Source organism: Sus scrofa, chromosome 9, assembly GCF_054392235.1.
Source record: "Sus scrofa isolate SSC_HxYL_T2T_F1_AM1 chromosome 9, Sscrofa_HxYL_maternal_Yorkshire_Landrace_v2.0, whole genome shotgun sequence".
NCBI classification, from domain to species: domain Eukaryota; kingdom Metazoa; phylum Chordata; class Mammalia; order Artiodactyla; family Suidae; genus Sus; species Sus scrofa.
This window is the reverse complement of record NC_139391.1, coordinates 107882358-107905453: the sequence shown is the minus strand read 5'-3', so window position 1 is coordinate 107905453 and position 23096 is coordinate 107882358. Positions and strand designations below refer to the sequence as shown.

Sequence of the window (23096 nt, the reverse complement as noted above, 5' to 3'; positions counted from 1 at the left end):
TTGAAGAAGCCATTTCCCAGTTTAGGGAGAATAATTCTTATATTGTCCAAAATCATAAAATTTCATCAGCATTTTGAAAACATCTGGTAGTACCTTGGGAAGCTATGGGAGCTATCAGCTTAGAATCCATACGTATTTAATTCTGCTGCAGGGTGGATAATTAAAACAAACATCAAACTTATAACACAAATAATACCAAAAAGCTTTTTTTCTTCTAGTATAGAGAAATGTCAGCCTAAATTATCCCTATTTCAGTTGATGTAAGCTGACCAGATACTCTAGAATTTATAGGTCAATCCTGATTTCAAATATATGTTTCTATTTCAAACATTTTGCCACTGCTCTTTTAAAACATTCTTGTTAGAGCATACAGTGCCCTTATTTTGAATTTGAAAAATATGTTTTCAAACCAGTGCCATTAACCATTTTCATATCCTTTATTCTCAGACAAAACCCATACTTCCCTGAAGATTCTTTCTATTTTGGTGCAAAGGAATGACGGGTGTGAGGAGGGAGCAGGAAGCAGGTGGTTGGGGAGGAATAAGAAGTCAACCCTTGTCAGGATAGCTCTGAAGACACTCATTTAAAACAAATAAACAATATATATAGATTGGAGATATCTATGTATCATATATAAATTGGAATATATATATATACACACACATATATACACATTGTGCATGTGTGTATACATACAATGGATATTACCCATAAAAAATAATGAAATACTGCCATTTAGAGCAACATGGATGGACCCAGAAATGATCACAATGAATGACATAAGTCAAAGACAAATATGATATCACTTCCATGCAGCATATTAAAAAAAGGCAAATGAATTTATGTTTTTTAAAACATAAACAGACTCACAGAGAAAACAAAAATGGAAAGTGAAGAGAGGGATAAATTAGGAGTACACATATATAATAGATAAACAACAAGGATTTACTGAATGGCACAGGGAACTATATTTGATTCTTGTAATAACCTATAATGGAAAAGAATCTGAAATATATATGTGTGTGTGTAACTGAATCACTTTGCTGTACACCTGAAACTAGCACAATATTGTAAATCAACTACACTTCAATTAAAATTTTTTTCACAACAAAAAAATAAATGAATAAATAAAAAACCTAGGAGTAAAGCTAAGGAGGTGAAAGACTTACTCACTGAGAACTATAAAATATTAAAAAAGGAAATTTAAAAAGATTCAAAGAAATGGAAAGATATCCCACACTCTTGGATTGGAAGAATTAATATTGTTAAAATGGCCATACTACCCAAAGCAACCTATAAATTTAAATTATCCATATTTTCCACAGAACTAGAGCAAATAATCCAAAAATTTTTGTGTAAACACAAAAGACCCAGAACTGCCAAAGCAATCCTGAGGAGGGGGGAAAAACCAAGGAGGAAGCATAATTCTCCCAGGCTTCAGACAATACTACAAAGCTACAGTAATAAAAACAGTGTGGTATTGGTACCAAAACAGACATATGGATCAATGAAACAGAATCGAGATCTCAGAAATAAACCCAGACACCTATGGTCAATTAATCTTCAACAAAGGAGGCAAGAATATAAATTGGGACAAAGATAGTCTCTTCAACAAGTGGTGCTTGGAAAACTAGACAGCTGTATGTAAATCAATGATACTAGAACACACCCTCACATCATGCACAAAATCAACTCAAAATGGCTTAAAGACTTAAATGTAAGACATGATGCCATAAAAGTCCTAGAAGAGACTATAGGCAAAACATCCTCTGACTTAATTTTTACCAATATTTTCTTAGGTCAGTCTCCTAAGGCAATAGAAATAAAAACAAAAATAAACAAATGGGACCTAATAAAACTTATAAGCTTTTGCATGGCAAAGGAAACCATTAAAAAAACAAAAACAAAAAGACAACTTACAGAATGGGGGAAAATTGTTACAAACAATGCAACCAATAAGGGCTTAATCTTCAAAATATATTTAACAACTCATACAACTCAACAACAAGAAAACCAAACAACTCAATTGAAAAATGGGCAGAAGACTTAAACAGACATTTCTCCAAAGGAGAAATACTAATGGTTGGTAGGCCCATGAAAAGATGCTCAACATTGGTGTTCCTGTTGTGGCTCAGTGGTTAATGAACCTAACCAGTATCCATGAGGACAGGGGTTCTATCCTTGGCCTTGCTCAGTGGGTTAAGGATCCAGCATTGCTGTGAGCTGTGGTGTAGGTCACAGATGGGGCTCAGATCCCACATTGCTGTGGCATAGGCCAAAAGCTGCAGCTTCAAGTGGACCCCTAGCCTGGGAACCTCCATATGCCGTGGATGTGGCCCTAAAAAGACCCCCCCCCAAAAAAAGAAAAGATGCTCAATATTGCTAATTATTAGAGAAATGCAAATCAAAACTGTAATGAAGTACTACCTCACACCAGTCAGAATGGCCATCATTAATACGATTATAAATAATAAATGCTGGAGAGGGTGTGGAGAAAAGGGAACCTTCCTATACTGGAGGGAATGTAAATTGGTAAAACAACTATGGAAAACAGTATGGAGGTTCTTCAGAAAACTAAAAATAGAACTACCATAGAACTACCATATGATCCAAAAACTCCACTCGTGGGCATATATCCAGACAAATCTATAATTCAAAAAGATACATGCAACACTATGTTCACAGCAGCACTATTTACTATAGCTAAGACATGGAAACAACCTAAATGTCTATCAACAGAGGCTTGGATAAAGAAGATGTGGTACATAGATACAATTGAATATTACCTAGCCATAAGAAAGAATGAAATAATGCCATTCACAGCAACATTCACTTATCATGCTAAGTGAAGTAAGTCAGAGAAAGATAAATACCATATGATATCATTTATATGTAGAATCTAAAATACTGCATATTTTGTAGATATTAACCTATCTACAAAACAGAAACAAACTCACAGACATAGAGAACAGACTTGTGTTTGCCAAGAAGGAGGGGAAAGGGAGTGGGATGGACTTGGAGTTTGGGGTTAGTAGATGAAAACAATTACATTTAGAATCCCAATCTTCTGGGATAGACCATGATGGGAAAAATATAAAAAAAAGAATGTATATCTTTATCTATACATGACTGAGTCACTTTGCTGTACACCAGAGATTGGCACAACATTGTAAATCAACTATAGCAAAAATAAACTTCCAAAAAATTTTTCAAAAGAATACAACTGCAGATAACAGAATTCAGCATGGAAAGCACATTGGATAAATAAGGTTAAAAAGCCTTCAGAAGAGCCTAAGGATAAAAGAGGCTTATCATCATGAGAATTTCTTAACTGCTGAGACTATATCACTAGAAGTAAAATAAAACGAAATATTCTGGACTATTATTTATCTCTCTGCATTTTCTTTTCTAATTTTTCTCTAGTTTTCTTTACATAGTGTCAGCCTACTAGGCCACAGCCGCAGCAATGCCACATCCGAGCCACATCTGCTACCTATGCTGTAGCTTGTGGCAACAGCAGATCCGTAACCCACTGAGTTAGGCCAGGGATCAAACTCACATCCTCACAGACACTATGTTGGGTTATTAACCTGCTGAGCCACAATGGGAATCCCTGAAAAAATTTTAAATTTAGGATTTCTTAATATTTAAAAAATGTTATTAATGCTAAACTACACCTTTGTAGCTCTAGAATATTCATTCTCAGTTTTTCACTTCTACAAAGTTGAAATCCTAATGTTCTCTTAATGGTATTCAGTTACCAGTAAGAAGAGACAACTGTACTCAATGTTTATGACATTAACACTGCATTATTAATAGTATTAACTCACATTTTTAAAGACAGCACTTTTCAAATTGAAGTAGCACTGTGAAGGCACAAATATTACGTATGTTACAAATATGGTCAACATTGCAGTGATTCTTAGTTCTTTTTAAATTCGGTGAGTACGTTTATTTCATGAATTCATTTTTGTCAGAGCCTTTGCTTAGCAAACAGAGAAGAGATTTGAAGGGTAGAAAAGAATTGATCTAGGATTAGATAAAATCCATCTGGCTCTGGTTTGTGCACATTTTTTTTTTCTTAATTTATGAGCACATTTGATCTTAATTTAATCTGCTTAGACGATTGTTTTAAATTTACTTTAAACAAATTGTTTAAACAAGTTGGGACTTCCTGACTAGAAAAGAAAAATGCCAAATCTGAATTCTCCTTTAAAAGTCATGACATGTTCAGCATATTATTGACCACTAGCCATATACTCTTATTTTTAAAATATATTCTACAAAACACTTTTAACATTTATTTATTTAAATAACTGTTGCTTAGTAGTATATACTGTTACATACTTCATAAAGCAACAATTTGGCAACTATTTCTCTAGGTGCCAATCAAGTTCTAATTTAAGCATCATGTTTAATTTAAATTCAAACTTTATTAGTTTTTATAAAACCAAATTGTATTTGTACTATAAATGTTGCTATAGGACAAAAAACAGAGAACAGGAGTCGCCTGCTTAAAGAGCAACTCTGGAACTTACCAGGATCTATGAATTGAATGCCATTGCTGCTGAGGTTTAATTTCTTTAGCTCATGAACATCTTCAAATTCCTTGGGACGAAGTTGGCTGATTTTATTGTGTGACAAGTCAAGTTTAACAATATCTGGAGGGATATTGTTTGGAACTTTCTTCAGCTCTGGAAAAAAAAAAAAAGTACTATTTTGGTTACCTGACTCTCCTCTCGTCCCCATTTGTTGTACCACCTTTATCTCTGTGTGTCTGAAGAGTCAGCTCTTGAAGGGGAAAGGAATATCCCAGGCTGAAGAAGACGATTATGAACAAACCTTTTAATTTGCCAAATTCCACCAAAGCCCAGCAACCCAAGTGCATCACACTTAGAGGAGCAGCTATCACTCCTTCTGAGCTGTTCTGATAAACTTCCTAGAGGTGGCAAGAAATCAAGAGGCCGACAGCAGGAGGTACAGCTCAGCTGGCTTGTCATCAGGCAGGGTGGTGGGGCTCCATCCTCACCATCCATTAGAGTCACCTGGGAAACTTCTAAAACCAGGACGCTGAAACAAAAGGAAACCTACGAATCCAGCCATTTTACTTGCATCTCCTCCCATTCCCTTCTCACTCTTCGAAGAGCTTTCATCATTACTTATTGCCTCTTCGGTGCATCTTCATTTTATCCCTCTCCTCAGGCTCCTTCTGTCAACAGATGAGCGTGGGTCTTTCCACATTAAAAAACAACAAAAAGCCCTTGACCCTTGATGACCCTCAAACTGCTTTCTTATTTCTCCTTTCCTTGGATGTTAAAATTCAAGAAATAGTCCCAATTTGCTCCCCCTCCTTCCTTATAATCCACTTATTCCCAGAACCCTTGTGATTTAGTCTATACGCCACCACCCACTGATTCTTCCCGAGGTACTGGAGCAACTGGACTCTTTAGGAACAATAATAATAACAATACTGCTATCTCTGGAAGGGAGTCATGGGTTAATAGGAAATCAATGTCCACCTAATTTATCTCTATTTATATTTGTTTTTATATTTGTTTTTAAATCATGTTTTAACAAAATTATGAAGTGTGTTTATATTTTAGCATAACACTTGCCCTTTCTCTTAACCTAGCAAAATGTTCTGAAGAGGTTTTATTCAATTTTATGTAGGGCAAGTGAAGCCTGTGAAAAGAAACACCTGTTCTGACAAAAACAAAAAAAAAACCCTAGAAATAACAAATAACAGACATCTGAGGAACAGTATAACCCCAAGACTTTCTGAATAAATAGAAATTCTTTGAACTAGGTACAGTAAAATAAGCTTATGAAAGGTAGTATCCTTTTGGTACAGAATAATTGAATTACTGATAATTTATTCCAAATATTTTTTTGAAAACCTCTGGTATATATATATTTCTTAACTCATTGTATGTTTAATTTTATACTCAGTCTTACTTTCCCCTCTCTTTTAAAGCTCAGAATCCATGGTTAATGGGATAATATTGGTAGTTCCTTCTTTGGTATCCTTATTACTGTTAAATTTGCTTTTTCTTCTTGATGGGACCTTTGTAATATCTATGCACAAGAACTTTTTTTAGGTTCTTGACCAAGTATTAAGTGACAAGAACCCTATGAGCTAAGGGTTAATTTTACAGAGGAAGAAAACTGAGGATTAACACAGACATACTTGCCCCCAAATCTGTGCTTCTAACTGCTATGCTCTGCTGCCTATTTATGGTACTTTTCTGCGTCATTTATGTTGTTCCACCTGCCTATTATCCTCAAGATTAGCAGGCAGGAGTTGATGTATTGGGCTGGTCAACAGACCTTTCTGGCTCTGTATTTTATTGTTTTTATGGCTCTACCTGTGCCAAATGGAAATTCCTGGTTCAGGGGTTGAATTGGAGCTGTAGCTGTGGCCTGCACCACAACTACTGCAACACGAGATTGGAGCTGCATCCATGACCTATGGCACAACTTGTGGCAATGCCAGATCTTTAACCCACTGAGTGAGGTCGGGGATTGAACATACATCCTCAGAGGCAGCACTGGGTCCTTAATCTGCTGAACCATAGAGGAACTCCGTGGCTCTGTATTTTAAATGACATCTCCCTGCTTTCAAGTAGGCAATGAAAATTATAATAGCATTCCCTGCTTTTTCTTAATGGTAGGTAACAACATCAGGCATAGTGCACATTTTAATAATTTTTTTTTTTCATTTTTGCTCTCTCCTTGCCATGGAAGCTTCATGAGGGAGATTTAGAACAGGGCCTACTACATCATAAATAAATAAGTGGTATGTGGGAGCCAGCTTCTAAAACAGCACTCAACAATCCCCTCTACTAACATTCATGCCTTGTGTAAACTCTTTCTCTTAAGCAGGGGCTGAACCTACTGACTTGTTCTAATAACAAAATGCAGCAAATAAGATGTCACTTCCATAATTAGGTTATAAGAAATTGTGACTTCTCGCTGGTTGGCAGACTCTCTTGCTGCCTTTGAAGCAGATTGCCATGAAGGAGAGGCTCACGTGGCAAGTGCTAAGGGCAGCCTCTAGCCAAAACTCAACAAAGAAACCACTCTAACTGTCCTTGAGGAAGTGAATCCTGCCAACAGCCACATGAGCTTGGAAGAGGCTCTTTTTCCAGCTGAGCCTTCAGATCAGACCACAGCCCTGAGTCTTGGTCAATAACTTATTATATTCTCTAGAGAGATCCTGAAGCAGAGGACTCAGTTAAATCATGTCTGGTTTCCTGATCCACAGAAACTGAGATAATAAAATGTGTTATTTTTAAGTCATTAAGTTCTGGGGTAATTTATTAGACAGCAATAGATAACTAAATAATGGTAGTTAAGTTTTCTAATTCAGGATTATTAAGCCCTCTTGTAATATAAGTGCTTTGAAAATTTGGATCAATTTTATTTCCACCCTCTGATAAAACAGGGCTTTGTTTGACCTAGAGTTGTGTCTGCCAACATATTGAAAGGTGTAAAATTTTAAGACTTGGACTTATTAAAATGTTACAACAGTGAGGTAACCCTCCATTTAAGATTAGCAAGACCTTGACTGGAGAGCTATATTCTCTCTTGGGCACTACATGTAATCAAGGCAATAGAGATCCCAGGAAAAACTGAAAACCACAGACACTTGAGGACAGGCAGAAGAAATCATTTCTTGATATTTAGCATCTGGAATAATTGTTGAGAATGGCTGTGGCATCTTTTTAGCAGGTTCTTAAAAGAGGAGTATAGGTTTATTTCAAAATAACCAGGATCCCACCTCTCCTCTCTTCCTCCATTGCTCCCATATTGGTCTAAGCCACCATCATCTTTTGTCTGGATATTCCCAATATTGTCCTAATCCCATGTGATCATGTTAAAACCTAAGTCAGATCCTGTCATTTTACCAGATGGCTTCCCATCCTCCAGGTAGCAGAATCCTCTAGCTGTTTGCCATCTCAAACCCAAGTCCCCACCAAGGCCCTATAACGCGATTAAAGGCTGAGGTCTTCCTTGCCACCAGAGTTAATATCCCCTTGGTTCTGGAAAGCAACCTATTTATCAGGTCTTGCTTGCTGAACCCACATCTACTGGGCTGGATATGAGGTTGAATGATAGAGACCTCCCAAGCAACCACTGCAGGATAAGCTAAAGTGGGTTAACCACAAATAAATGGGTAGGAAAAAAATGTTTATAGGAACACCCTAAAACCCAGCTTAAGCAATATGGCAGACTTGTGGATGCTGGAAGAGGAACATGAGTTGCAGAACCAACTGTGGCATTGTTACCAGTAGCCTTGGGTAAAAATAGGACTCACAAGTAGTACCAGAAAATACAAACAAAAGTCTCTGCTAGTAGGCTTAGAACATGGGACTATCTTATTTGTTATATTGATGAGTAAAAACAATTTTTTAGTTTTTAAACTTGAATGAGAATTGCAAATATTGATATGAAGTATGTTTGTCTTTGATAAAGATAACATAAATGCAAATTTCCCCTCACCAGAAATCAAATTTTGTCAATGCCCCCGTTTCTAGGCCAGGCACCACATGCATATTTGCTGCTATCTGAAATTTTTGTTAAATCCTCAACAAATACCATATTTTCTTGATTATAACCCTTGACAAGGCTTGCTGCTCCCCCAACCAAATCTTGCTGATTATTTTGAGGAGGAAATTGGGAATTTTTTTCTATGTAATTTCCCACTTAGTAGGCTATCTTGATTGTCAGCAATGTCAGAATTATCTGAAGGCTTTGTAGTGGTAGGTAAAGAGACATAAACTGCCCTGTGTATTGCAAAAAAAAAAAAATCTAAATTATTGTTCTAACTAATGGTGAAATTAACTCCAGAGGTAGCTGGGAGCAATTTATCGGCATAATTCTCCCCAGCCCCAATCTTAGAAGTAAAATGAATCCTTATAAATGGTAAATTATTCTGGTAAACATGAAGATAAAATACAGTTTTAAAACTCTTCCAAGGATTCTGGGGTATCAAACTTCACTGGTGGAAAGGGTAGATTTAAGATGTCTTAGGATCTCTTCCTGGTGAGCTGGGTAGGTGTTGGCTCTGAGGCTGCTACCTGATTCCTTGATCAGGCTTGGAAGAACTGGGAAAATAGTTGCTCTGGAAAACCAACATCAAAATCTCTATCACTTATATAACCTCCCGATTTTTTATCCCTCTTAAGAATGTGAAAATAAGATTATTTGCTGACATTGATTTAAAAATTAGCACAGTAAGGATGAGTTTAGCGATCTGCAGAAGTCATTTTAAAGGATAGATTTCTTAGAATATGAGCTTAAGTAAAAGGGGATAGAAACTAAATTAAGCCATAACTGAATATGAAAGATAATTGTAACTCAAAGATATTATATACTAAATCAATAGGCAGGAAAAAATAGAGTTTGCATGGAGATTCCAAATAAAGATGTCACCAGTTATTTCTTTTAAAATCAGAATCACAAAAAAAAAACTCTTCCATGTATTTTTGACAAATCCATCCACCTCAATAGGGCATAAACATGCTTTTCAACTAATCTCATATTTATTCCTTTTAAAGACTAAGTTTTGTTGGCAAAATGCCTGTCTCCCAGTGAATAAAGCTATTATTTCTTTTTCTTGCTCACAGATGTTTAAGGCAAAAATAGTGAGCCTTGAGGTCTATGTGGTCAAATCACGGTCAGATTGGCATGTATTAAGTACCTTATGCACTCCATGTGACTCACCCTCCGTCAGCTGGGAAAGGCACAACTCCTGAATTAGGGGAAATCTATATTCGGGTGCCCTGTGTTGATCATGTACATGGTGTCCTGCACAGAGCGTCAGCGAAGAGCTTAACACTGAGAGGAAGCACCCAGAAGGCTTCCATACGTTCTTCTTGGTTAATAGGCATACCCAGAATCTCGAAGGAAGAGAGGACATTGCATGCTGGCCAGTGGCTTGGGAACTGCTTAGGGATTGCCTGTGTGACCTTGAAAGATGAACTTCTCTACTTCTCAGTTTCATCCTTCATAAAGTGAGGAAAATAATAGACTTTCTTTTCAGGTTGGGAGGAGTAAATGACAATGCATGGAACTGCTAAGTCTTAGGTACACAGAGCATTTAGATGGCAACTCTTATTAATATCATTGCTAGTTCCATGCTTGATGGCATGTTTTAGGTTTCTTTAGTTCCCGAATGTTCAACATGTAGGGCACAATCCAAAGTGTTACTACCCTCTGGCAGGGAGCTAGAGATGCACACAGCTGAACATTTACTCTTAGTTGACACTTAGTCTCTATTTATAGAATGGGATGAGGAAAATGATAATGGATTAAATTCAGATTGTCATACTTGAATTCTAGCTCTGACTTTTGACTCCTCTGTATTTTTATTTCTAAAGGCTGCTTAAATTACTGCTTTGTAAATTGTTATCATCACTCTAAAGAATATGGCCCTGTGGCCAGGCAGTACCAGAGGGATTTTAATAGACACCTTTGCTTTTAAATTTACAGGAATCAACAACATACCAAAAAATGAAAAATAAATGATCAATCCAATCAATAGATGTATATCAGCCATAGTGAGAGTGATTTATATTGATGATATTAAAAGATAAACTACCTTTTATTTTGATAATCTAAAAAGTATAGGATCTGATATACATTGTCATTAACATGTGGCAGAACTTGAATTGCCATTTAGTGTATGACCCTATGTGTACTGTGTATGTTATGAAACTTTATTTATAATGTGTTTCAGTAGATAGTATGTGTATTTCTACAGCAAGGGGAATGAATTTAGGGAGCATATCTGGAAGGCTGTGTTTAGACAACAATAACTTGAGGAAGGAAAGCAATAAAAAATACATTAGTGCTTTTATAAGTTGATTTTTGTAGAGAAAAAAAAAAGACAAAAATATCATTGGAAAAAAAGACAAAGACAGAGTAGGCTCACTGGAGAGGGAATGGCCTAAGAGTAGAAAAGTAGTAAAAAAAAGAAAGCTATTTCCTTTTTTTTTTTTTTTTTTTTTTTTTTTTTTGTCTTTTTGCCATTTCTAGGGCCGATCCCGAGGCATATGGAGGTTCCCAGGCTAGGGGTCTAATTGGAGCTGTAGCAGCCGGCCTACGCCACAGCCACAGCAACACAGGATCCGAGCTGTGTCTGCGACGCCGGATCCTTAACACACTGAGCAAGGCCAGGGATAGAACCCGCAACCTCATGGTTCCTAGTCGGATTCGTAAACCACTGAGCCACGACAGAAACTCCAAGAAAGCTATTTCTTAACATGTGGTCCTTTCTTAAATTATAATGTGGTCTAGCTATAGAAATCTTTGAGTCTGTGTTGACTGCATTTTTCTCAGATGATTAATGAGTTTAATAACTTTACCTACATTCTCCTTATCATCTGATGCAGCAAATGCAAATTAACTTAAGGTTGATGATAGAACACCAGCCATAAAGCAATTTTTCCAACTCAAGTCTAGGGTTGTTGCTTAGTATTACTTTTTAAAGTACATAATTCAAATTTTTAAGCATCACAAAGGTGATCACAGTAAAACATGCTCGTCAGCATGAAAGCTAAGTATGCTCCATAACAGTCTTAGGGAAACTCCACCTAATCTGACTAGAGAAACTAAGTTAACTGGCTTGTCTCAATTTTTTTTTTTTTTTTTGCTTTTTCTTAGGGCTACACCTATGGCATATGGAAGTTCCCAGGCTAGAGGTCAAATTGGAGCTACAGCCGCTGGACCTACACTGCAGCAACATGGGATCCGAGCCGCTTCTGCCACCTACCCGACAGCTCACGGCAATGCTGGATCTCCAACCCACTAAGTGAGGCCAGGGATCAAACCTGCATCCTCATGGATTCTAGTCAGGTTGGTTAACCGCTGAGCCACAAAAGGAACTCCCCTTTTCTTGAATTCTTTAATGCTCCCATTGTTGAGGCAGTTGCCTGTTTGAACATGATGTTAATTCTGGATGGCAGCAGGCTCAGGTGGACCAAGACTTAGCTTTGCTGATAACCTGTGAGACCCCAGTCACGTGACTGAACCTCCCTTAGGCTCATTTTCCTCAACTGTAGGTGGGCATACTGCTAACTGACTGGCAGCCGTGGGCAGCATATGTGCAGAACACCTGGGGCAGAGTAGGTTCTCAATTAAGGAGCACTTTCAAACTCAGGATCCCATGGCAACATTTCCCATGTGATGATGCTGTAACTGCTCTGCTATAGCATCAAGTGCTGTGTCATTCACAGGGTGTCGTAATGGCAAATCTTTCCCTGCCATACGGCTGTGCTGTGATCTAACCGGGTGCCACCTTCCATGGTCAGAGAGCAGGAGCAAGTCTTGAGCATGACTTCCCCGACAAACGAACACATTTACGCCTGGCTCAGTTCTCTGCTTCCTCAATGTGTACAGATTTCTGCCTCTGGTTCCCTTAAGAGGAGCCAGAGCCCCTATGTTCCTCTTCATCCACCCTTTCTGTTCTTAAAGCAACAAAACCTCCTGAACTAAGTGGAAGGAATGACACCACACTCTATAGGAGCCTAATTCAGCAACATCTGGTTTTAATTGAATGTTACAAGTTACTAACCCATGCCAGAAATGAAACAGATGCTGTCAAAGGGCCTGTTGTCCTAGGGTAGGTTAGCAGTGCCCAAACCACACTTTGAGAGTCTTTGCTAACCTGTCAAGAGCATCACTAAAGCCTCCCATCTGTTTTCTTTTCTTTTTTTCTTTTTTGTTTTTCTTTTTTTGGGTCACACCCAGGCTAGGGATCTAATCGAAGCTACAGCTGCCGGCCTATACCACAGCTCACGGCGACACCGGATCCTTAACCCACTGAGCGAGGCCAGGGATTGAACACAAAACCTCATGGTTCTTAGATTCGTTTCCACTGTGCCATGAAGGGAACTCCCCATCTGTTTTCTTATGCCATGAATTTATCCTGTATACACACAGATCCTGCACAGGAATATAGCCCAAGACTGTGTGGGGCATAAAAGCCAGTAATGATTTTCCAGAAGTAGGTTAACATTCTAGAGAGTTCTTCTTAGTCTCACAGTTCTTGGATTAAATCATCTAATTTTTTTTCAGTATTTTATTTTGGATAATTTGGGAACAATTATGACACAGGATGTTAGCAAGTGTTTACGAAAACCTTGAGACTAATTATAAGAACCACAGATACACCATCACTACAGTCTGTTTGGCCTCCCTCTCTTCGAGTTCTCACCTGTCCTGCTCTGAACGTGGTTTTCCTTGCAGTTATCATTCCTCCACAGCTGCACACCATGTTTTGACTTTAATTGATGTAAGTCAGGTTATATAGATAGCATTTTGCTCTTGATATCAGGCCCAATGGTTTATATAAGTTAAACTACATTAAAGAATAAAGAAATTTAACAGCCACAGCTTGTGATGAGCAAATAAGGGTAAGACCCAAATGGTGGTGCCTCCTGAGCATACTTCCTACCCTCCTTCAAATTTCCCCACATCACCAACCACCTTGAACTTGGAGGAAATTCCATTGTCATTGGGGAAAGATTTCTGGTGGAAATGACACCAGAAATTCTACGTCCTGGTGGAATGCAGGGATTCGTAAGATTCAAAAAGCATTTTAAATCACCTAAATGATTAAATAAAACAAAGAAACTTACAAACCTTTCCTTTGGCAGTCCAGTGTCTGTATGGGAAACACGTAATTGTGGCAAACAGTCGAGTCCACCTCAGGCTTGATGATGGGGGGTTTCCCTGACACTTGGGGTTTCGGATCCAGTTGTTCCTTTTCTTCTTCATTACATAACTGTTCAGATTTTACCTGCTTCAGTTTTTTATTTTTTAGTTCATAGGGGCTTTCACACTTGGCGTAGTTCCCCAGATTTCGGTTCCTTGGAATCTGCAACATTGAAATAAGCGTCTCCATCTCACAAGTACAGTGCCAGGGATTGTCATAAAGACGCAGGTAGCTCAGGAGAGGTGTATAAATGAACACTTCCTCGGTCAAGACCGTGATCTTATTGTGCTGCAGTAGGAGCGTGGTAAGTTTGTTTAAACCAGAAAAAGCCTCACTCTCAATTTTGGAGATCTCGTTCTGTTGGAGATCCAAGGTTTTCAGCTTTTTAAACTTGGAAAACATCTTGTTCTTCAATACGCGGATTTTGTTTCTTGCTAAGAGCATGTGCAGCAAATCCTCTGGCCAGCCGGACAGCACATAAACTAGTTTTCTTTCTTGACAATCTAAGTATTTCTCGTGAAGATACGTGTACACTTCACAGGGGAGGCCTGGTGCGTAGCGTTTGACGGGGTTGGAGCCTCTCCGGCTCCCACCAGCCCGGCCATGACTCACTCGGTTTCTTGAACCCCCGGGGCTTGCCCTGCGGAGCTCAGCAGCTTTGCAAAAGAAGAGCAGGATTATGATGGTAACTACGCGCATCCTGACATCCAGCTGGCCCTAATTACTTGGTGTGACAGATGGAACAATGAAAGTATTCCTTTGAAATCCAAGTGTGGGTGATTTTAATGAATGAAGTTCGGGAACAAGGAGACCCAGGTGAGGTACGGCGATGGCGTCCCTAGATGGCAGGAAGAAGAAAATATTTAATTACAGACCATTCCGGGCACTGCGAACGCGTTGTCAGATAAAAGCAAGTTTTGAAGTTACTTATTTTTATTTTTAAGCAAGAGCATTCTCGTTAATAAAGGCATGTACAGAGGTGTGGTGTAGAAGGCTCCACACCCTTCCATTTACTTGGTTTGGTGGCCACATGTTTGGGCCCTGAGTTTGAGGCAAGACTCTTTTACTTGCTTAACTGTGTGACTGCAGGCTCATTATTTAAGCTCATCTTCAGCATCTGTGAAGTGGGGCTCAGGAAGCCTCTGCAATGCGGGGAAGATGAGACAGGCGCATGTGCATCAGACATTTGCCTGGTCCAGGGGAAATGCTTTGCACTGTCAGGACTTAGCATTATGAAAACTAAACATGATGATGGAACCTGGAGGGTATCATCACATCAGATTCAAAAAATCAAAGGGATTCTCCGTAGAGCTCTGATGCGTGCAAATAAGGGTAGAACTCTAATCACTGTCCTCCTGAGCTTTTTTCCCCTCTCCTTTTCTGGTTCCCAATCACCAACTGTATTGAATGTGGGCTCCAGAAATGCTCAGGGTAAACTGCAACTGTCCTTGTCTGAATCCTGCACATCTTGGCACAAGGGTCACCTTCTTAGCACCTTCTCTGATTGCTCTATTTAAAGTAGCACCCCTTCCACTCCCTTGGCCTGCTCTACTCCATTTCTTGTTTCCTCTCTCCCCAGAGCACTGAGCACCACCTGTCAAAATAGATATTTTGCTTCTTTTGTTTATTGTCATTCTCCCCCAGCTAGGATGTGAACTTCTTTGTAAGGACAGGGATTTTTTTCTCTTTTGTTCACTGCAAACCGGTATTTCCAGCACCAGTAGAGCTTCAACCACAGAATCAGCTCTTGGTAAATATTTGTTGAATGCATGAATCACTCTCAAATAACTAATCTGTAAAAATATCAGTCTCATAAATTTAGCTATTACACATTTTGGAAATCTATTTCCCCCTAAATATTACTGATGACTTCTAAGATCTGCACATTTTTGAGAAGTGTGTTTTCATTTTTGAAATTCTGAAATTGGTTTTGGTTTGCATTTATTACCTAGGCCATAGTCCATTCTTGGCAGAGGAAGAAAAGTTCAAAATGGCTTTATAATTAATAACATTCTGCTTTTATTATTGTGGGGCTATGTGGTTATGAGTGGCAGATGTGTGTTCTATTCAACTGTAGCAGTGCAAATGCCAGGATCACCCTCTGGCCTGGAGTTTTCCAGCTTGTATGGGTCTCCTCAATGCTGTCCCCCTTTTTTGCCCCAAGCATTCCTCCCATTCACTGTTTTGTGTACCCTCCCCTCACTGCTTCTCGTGTCTTAAGATTTGGAGTTTTACTTCGTGTTGGTCTCAACCCAGAGAGCTGATTGTGTAACATTTTGCTGTCTAGCTTTTTGTGTACACATCTTGTCTTTCCTGCCAGATTACAAGCTGTGCAGTTGTCTCTGATTCCAGAACTAATAAGACACTTGGCCTTTCTGACCCTCCACATCTCAATTGGCAATTCTTCGTGCACTGTATGTAACTCTAACCTAAAACATAAATATTTTGTTAACTGTTATACATGCTGAATTATTTATGATATTCATGCTTAAGTATGTGTGGGGAGAGGGGTGTGTGTGGATGTCTGCAACTTTAGAAATGCATAAAAAAATAAGATGGGTTGAGGAATAGAGAGATGGAGGTACAGGTGGGTATTTTTATATATTATTTATTTATAGATATTTAGAAAATAATAAAGCAAATATATTAAAATATAAATTGTAGAGTTTGGGTGATGGGTATATTCATTATATAGTGCTTGAGTTCTCTCAACTTTTCTGTATGTTTGAAAAATTTTCCCAATGAAGTATTATAAAACAACAACCAAAAAATTAACAAAAAAGTTATGCCACAAAAAAGCAGATTGGTTTTCTTCAAGTGCTTTAAATCTAAAAGCTCCCAGTATATACAGTTTTTCCCAAAGTAGTATTTTCTTCTTCCCCCCTTCCTCAGTAATCCTCAAACAATAATAAACATGTGTATGTATTTTAATTTTAAAGCCAAAAGAAATCATTTTTCTGGGAAGGGAAACCATATACTTAGAGCAAGTTACTTGCCAAGGTTTTTGTTTGTTTTCTAATGAATACACTGCATTGAACATAGGATGGAAAACCTTTAAACCTTTTTAATATGCATTTTTAATATGTTGTATAGTAATGTATAACTTGTTTGACTTAGGCCTCTGCAGAAACTTGCAAGAGCTGAATGTCTCTGACTGTCCAACACTCACAGTGAGTATAAGAAGCTTATTTTACTGTTGTTTATATAGATTCAGACTTGCTCCACTGGAGTACTAATACACAGAGGTTCTGCCAAAATACATGCCTGTGTGCTCATTTAGGATTAAATATGGAAAAAAGAAAAAGATATTAAACACTGACAATTTATATAATGCTATTATTAATCCTGTAGATATGCCCAAGGCCAAAGTCTCTGAAAAGTGGAAACTGTTCAGCAATTACACAAAAAGGAACTATATTTTAAGGTCATATATGTATGAGACAGAAAAACTTGGCCCCAGCAGAGATGACAGGCTCAATTTATCAGTCTTCATGGCTACCAACTGTGATGTCAAAGAAATGAATATGTCACCCTAGCCGACTCCTCCCTGGTCTCTCTCTCCAGGCTTTCCTCTACTTCCAATCTGTCCTCCACCCAGTGAGCACAGAAAATCCCTTCTAAAAGGTACTTCTGACCATTTCACACCCATCTGCCATCATTTATACACACATTTATCATCTACACTATTGGATAAAGTCAAAGCTGTTTATCATGATGGTACCTGGGAGGCCCAAGGCAGTCTTGCCTCTGCCTCCCTTTCTGGCCTCGTCTTGTTCTAATTTCTGCATGCACATTAAGTTTCAGCAGCCACAAGCTGCTATGCTTCTTTTGATGTGTGCACCAAGCTCTTTTGCTGTTTTGCCTTTGCTCAGGCTGTCCTCTTTGCTTGGAGACAGAAGGGAACAGAATGAAGAGCCTGACTGAGTCATGCTCCTCATTAAGCGCCAGCTCCAGGATGAAGGCCACGCCACTTGGCACAGGAGAAAAGACTTCATGAACTGGAGTCTCCTTGCCACCTCCCCAGCCTCAACATTACATGCCTTTCTTTCAGATTTCTACTCTATTTCATTGTTTTATGGATATTTTTAGTACCTGCCGTGTAAAAGATACATTTATATATAAAGATATATGGAGAACTTATATCTTAAGTATAAGTTCCCTATACTTTAAATCCCCTATAATATAGGTGTTATAGGGAATTTAAAATGAATTAAATTTCAGTTCTTGTCCTCAGGGAGCTTCAGTTCTCACTTGAATAAAATATCATATTCTTTGAATTTGGCTAATAGGAAAGTCAAAACAGTGCCATCTGTGTTGAATTTGTGAGCATCAAAGTTTTTTCCAGTTTGGGAGTCTAATAATATACAGGGCTGATAATTTTATCCAGCTACATTTTTCTATTATTTTTTCCTTTAAGATAAAGACTGGGAGACAGGCTTACATTTACGGAGATGAGTAACATTCATTCAAAAAGCTTTGATTTCTAAACACGAATATATTACATCCAAAAGATGAGTGCATTGTGGACAAATTCAGAGACCATCCTGGAGTGTAGACACTGAAACAGTTTTTTTGCATTTATGTGCTCAAGCATTTGGGGATTGAAACGAGTTCTTTTAAATATTGAGAACAAAATTTGTTTGACTTTCCTCCATTCAGAAAAATGTAGAGGTGAGGAAAATTCCTCACCTCAAAGGGAAAGTCAGATCATTCTATGTTACATAAAGTCTACTCCATCTTCTTCTTGCTGGCTCTCACATTTTCATCTCTAAGGCTGTTTCTCTATCCTCCTCCTTGTCTCATCTCATTTGCATTTTTGCCAGAGTCTTCCAACAGGTACACAAGTCACTTTGGTAGTTGATTGGCAACGTGAACATTTTTGAAGATAGATTCTTTGTATTAAACTACAATGCCACACATGATGTTTGTTCTCTCCATTCCTGCTGGGAAAAACTGTACTGTGTACTTTTAAAAAAGTCTTTCCACATATATCCAAATCCTACACTTTGGCGATAGAGTCCAGAAAAATTGTTGATATCTTGAATGCAGTGGCAAGAGTATCGTATTGATTGAAAGCTCTGCACTTGGTCTCATGTATCACTGGCACATAGAGCATTTCCTACATTTTTACAACTTAAAAAACCCCATGATTCTCTTTAAGGTGTGGTTTGCTGCTCCCGTAAATCACCTAATTTTTATCCCATGTACAAGATGCTCTGATCTACAGGATCTAGTTATTTTTATGTTCATGATTCCAGGAAGTAGCTAGGAATAGAATGCTAAACATTAACAGTCCTACTGAAAGTAAACCTTTGCCATCCTGAATGGTGTTGGGAGTAGCTGCATGGACCATGCAGAATTCTTCCCCAAACCACATCTCTCAGCCAAGTGACAACTCACCTCTTCCTGCAATGGCTTATTCTTCCAGGACAATGTACCACAGATATTTATACCTAGAAGACCTCTTCAGAGTTCCTGATGAGACTCAGCATTCATCATTAAATAAATACAACCCACTGCTACTCATTCGAGAACATGGCATAAATAGTGACCCATATAAGAAGCAGCTCCATTGCAGTTAAAGCTTGCAATTCATCTGTCTTATAAATGTCATTTGGGGCTTATGCTTGAAATCACTTTTTATGGCTTTCTCATGTTTCTGCCACACATATTCTCTTGTACTGGATTCTAGCTCTCTGGATGAGAGTTGCCTGAATCTTTGAGATTTTCCCCAACAGAATCCCCATACACAGAATTTCATGTCCAACAAGGATGAGGCCTATATTTTACTTCAGGCCATCTCAAACTTACCATAAATTTGGTGAAAAACTGTTTCACTGGTTTAATATAACCACAGAAACTTAACTACACATATACCTCTATAGAAATATATATGTGTAAATATGGACTCAGTTGAAAGCGTTCCCTACTCCTGTCTTTCAGAATGGTTTTAGTAAGTTTAAAAATGGATCCATTTTCAATCACTTTGATTCATCTGAAGAGTCAGGAGTGCTTGACACAAGCTCAAATTTCCTATCAGAGTGTGAACTTGCAAGGGCTCAGATTTTAATGAAGTGTCACTGTGATGGAATGGGACTTATTTCCAAAGAAAGGGAAGGGGAGGGAGGAACGGAGCTTCAAGCAAAGCCATCACCTTCCACTTAATTTGATTTATAACTAATAACAAAGAATATGATGAGACCAGGTCTTGTATACATGTTTTTAGAGCAGGGAGAGAGATGACAGAGAGATAATGCAGAAAGAGCAAAGCCCTGCTAGACTTTGGCAAGAGTTTTCCCTCTGTTTTTATGCAGGATGAATCAATGAGATTCATCTCTGAGAGCTGTCCTGGAGTCCTGTACCTCAATTTGTCTAACACAGCTATCACCAACAGGACAATGCGACTCCTGCCAAGGTAAGGCTTGTGCTATTTGTATTACACTGAAAACAGCTGGGCTCCTCTAGGCTCTGACTTGCTCTAGCATTCCCTGAAGTCAGTGCTCTCTTTGTAACATCCCACCACCGTGGCACCCCTAGTCTGATAACAGGACTGCTTTCAAGTTTCCAAGCTGATTCCTATCTACCCCCTCCTTGGTGGGCCTGGATTGAATAATTGGTTTTTAGCCATGGCCAGCATTTTGGGGTCAATTTTGTAGCAAACTGCTCAATAGCCTGAGTCTCTCTCTGGTTTTCCTTCCTGGGCATTGGAGACTGGCTCCTAAATTTCAGTCCAGTGTTTAGACTTCTCTACAATAGAACCCTAATATCCTGCCTCCTTAGACTCTGAGCACTGCAGTGCCAGATTCCCTGTTTCCATGCTCTGGTTAACTGATGGGACCTCCATCACCTCCAGGAAACCTGATGGTTGTTGTTTTTGACCTACGCACTGTTGACAAGCCAGCACTTCTTTGGAGGAGAAAGGATAGAAGAACATAAGACATCACCAAGAGTTGACAGAATCTTAAAATTTATCAAAATTTTATGTCATTCAATTATTGTTTATTTTCATCAATGATTACTTTTCTTATCTAAACACACTGCTGTATATTTGAATTCTTCCCTGACCCAAAAATTATTTTAAAAAGAATTTTTCGCTTCAAGTTGTCGACGTTTCTTTTATTAAGCTTCTCTTTTTAATTCTAGTTTTGTACATGTGGTCAAGAAGTATGGACTGAATTATTTTTATTTTTTGAAATTTACTGAGAATTCTTGGTGGACTAGGCTATATAATCAATTTTAGTAAATTCTGCATGAACATTTAAAACAAGAGAATTCTTTTAGACAACAAAATTTCTATGTGTCTATGTATATACATGTCATAGATAGTAGTGATAATATTAGTTACATACTATATTAGGCTTCTATTAGTTTATTTTTATGTTCTTATTTTCTATATAAATATTAGTAAGTAGTGTGTTTCATTATAGATTTATAGCATTTGTTCACATAAAATTATATTTTTTGTCCTTGTTGATGTTCTTTTCCTTAAACTATTTTTAATCTATGATTAATTACAATAACCTTTGTTTTCTTTTGCTTGTGGTTTTGGGGAATAACTTTATGTATATCTGTATTTTTAACCTTTGTGTTGCTGTATTTTAGGTTTATCTTTTACATGTAACACATAGATAACTTTTATTTTTAAAACTTCCAGTCTCCTTGGCTTTTTAAGAGGGTAGTTTAAAAGATTAATATTTCTTGTCAAAATTGAGTACATGGTCTTATTTTTATCATCTGGCTTTATGATTTTTATTTTTATTACTGCACTGTACTCGTCTTTTCTGCCTTTTACTATATAAAGTGTTATTTAGTTCTATAATCTGAATACATCTCAAAGATACATGCATATTCTATTGTGTATTCTAACTAGTGGCTATTTATATGTTTTTTAAAAACATGCTATAACATGCATTTCTCTAGTTATCAAAGTCATGATGAAACACTTTGGCTCTTCCTGTGTTTGACAAGAGATCTGACACACTCTAATTCTCCCTTGAACTTGAATTTCCTCTACTTCCACTTACCTGTATGTGAATACCTGTTAATTGTGATATTTGTTAATCATTTAACTTTCCTTTTAACATTGATTTTTTTGTGTCTGTACTCAATATCATAATATTTATAATGACTATGTAGTCCTAACTCTAGTTTTGGTATTCACTGATGATCCATATGTCCATAATTTCCTTATTCTTTAATTTTGATTTTGATTTTTTTTCCTTTTCTTTTTATAGCTGCACCTGCAGCATATGGAAGTTCCTGGGCCAGAAGTTGAATTGCAGCTGCAGTTGCAGCCTACACCACAGCCGTGGCAACACTGGATCTGAGCTGCACCTGTGACTTATGCTAAAGCTTGTGACAATGCTGGATCCTTAACCCACTGAGAGAGGCCAGGGATCAAACTTTCATCTTCACTGGGACAACATCGGGTCCTTAACCTGCTGAACCACAACAGGAACTCTTTATTTTTGATTTTGACTCACCCTATGGTGACTAGAAATATAGTTTTAAAAACTCTTTATCTGGAAAGATGTGAAAATATTAGATTTTCAGTCATTGCTTTCTGAAAATGATTTTCTGTTGTCTTGGAAGATGAACAACAAATTGTCTTGGTGTATGGGTCTTGAATCATGTCCCTTACTCTACCCTTAAAACCCTACGAATGTTGCTCCATAATCTTTTCTATTTCAAATTAAAGAGAAGTCTGAAGTCAGCCTGATTTCTTTTTGTTCCTTTGTTGGTAACCTATTTTTTTTGCCAACATGCTGGTGCAAATTTCCTTTTCTCTGAGAAATTAAAAACATTTTCCAAGCTTAATTGTGTTCCTTCAACTAACTTTTCCTGGAACATAGTAAACCTTTGGAACATTAAAACTTAGATCTTTTTTCAGTCAAGGAAAGTATTTTTCTGTTTCCTTCTTTTCTTCTATTAATTAAACTAAATTTTTAAATTCAAATTTCATCAAGTTTTCCACTTACATCCTTTTATTTTTGCTTTAGGAGCCAATGTAGGCTTCCATATGGCACACAGTTGTCATTTCTCCTTCGTCTCTTCCTGTCTGCACCAGACCTCAGTGCTTCCCTGTGTTTCATGACCTTGATACTTGAAGAATACTGGTTGGTTATTTATTTTATAGAATGCCCCTCAATTTGAGTTTATCTGAAGGGTTGTTTTCTTTTTTAATGCTTCTATTCCATTTGTTCAGGTTTTTAAAAATAATCTCCTTATTTTAATTTTTTTGGGTCTTTTTGTCTTTTTAGGGCCACACCTGTAGCATGTGGAGGTTCCCAAACTAGGGGTCTAATCAGAGCTGTATCCACTGGCCTACGCCACAGAGCCACAGCCACAGCAACGTGGGATCCAAGCTGTGTCTGCA

General features: G+C 37.8%; 2 protein-coding genes across 4 annotated transcripts in view; one reads left to right on the top strand and one right to left on the bottom strand.

The window, feature by feature from the left end:
• FBXL13 (F-box and leucine rich repeat protein 13) overlaps nt 1–23096 on the top strand; it is a 204748-nt gene that overhangs the window by 87119 nt on the left and 94533 nt on the right. Inside the window, exons 10-11 of the mRNA XM_013979811.3 lie at nt 16838–16890; nt 20035–20135. Coding sequence (XP_013835265.2) covers nt 16838–16890; nt 20035–20135 — 154 coding nt within the window. The remainder of the gene's footprint in view (nt 1–16837; nt 16891–20034; nt 20136–23096) is intronic.
• LRRC17 (leucine rich repeat containing 17) overlaps nt 1–23096 on the bottom strand; it is a 54649-nt gene that overhangs the window by 25190 nt on the left and 6363 nt on the right. For all 3 annotated transcript variants that reach the window (XR_014816059.1, XM_084977442.1, XM_013979815.3), the window contains exons 2-3: nt 13648–14558; nt 4539–4694 (exon numbers count right to left, since the gene is read on the bottom strand). Coding sequence is in view for 2 of the 3 variants with exons in the window: in XM_084977442.1 (XP_084833568.1) it covers nt 4539–4694; nt 13648–14419 (928 nt within the window). In the remaining variant the exon portion in view is untranslated. The remainder of the gene's footprint in view (nt 1–4538; nt 4695–13647; nt 14559–23096) is intronic.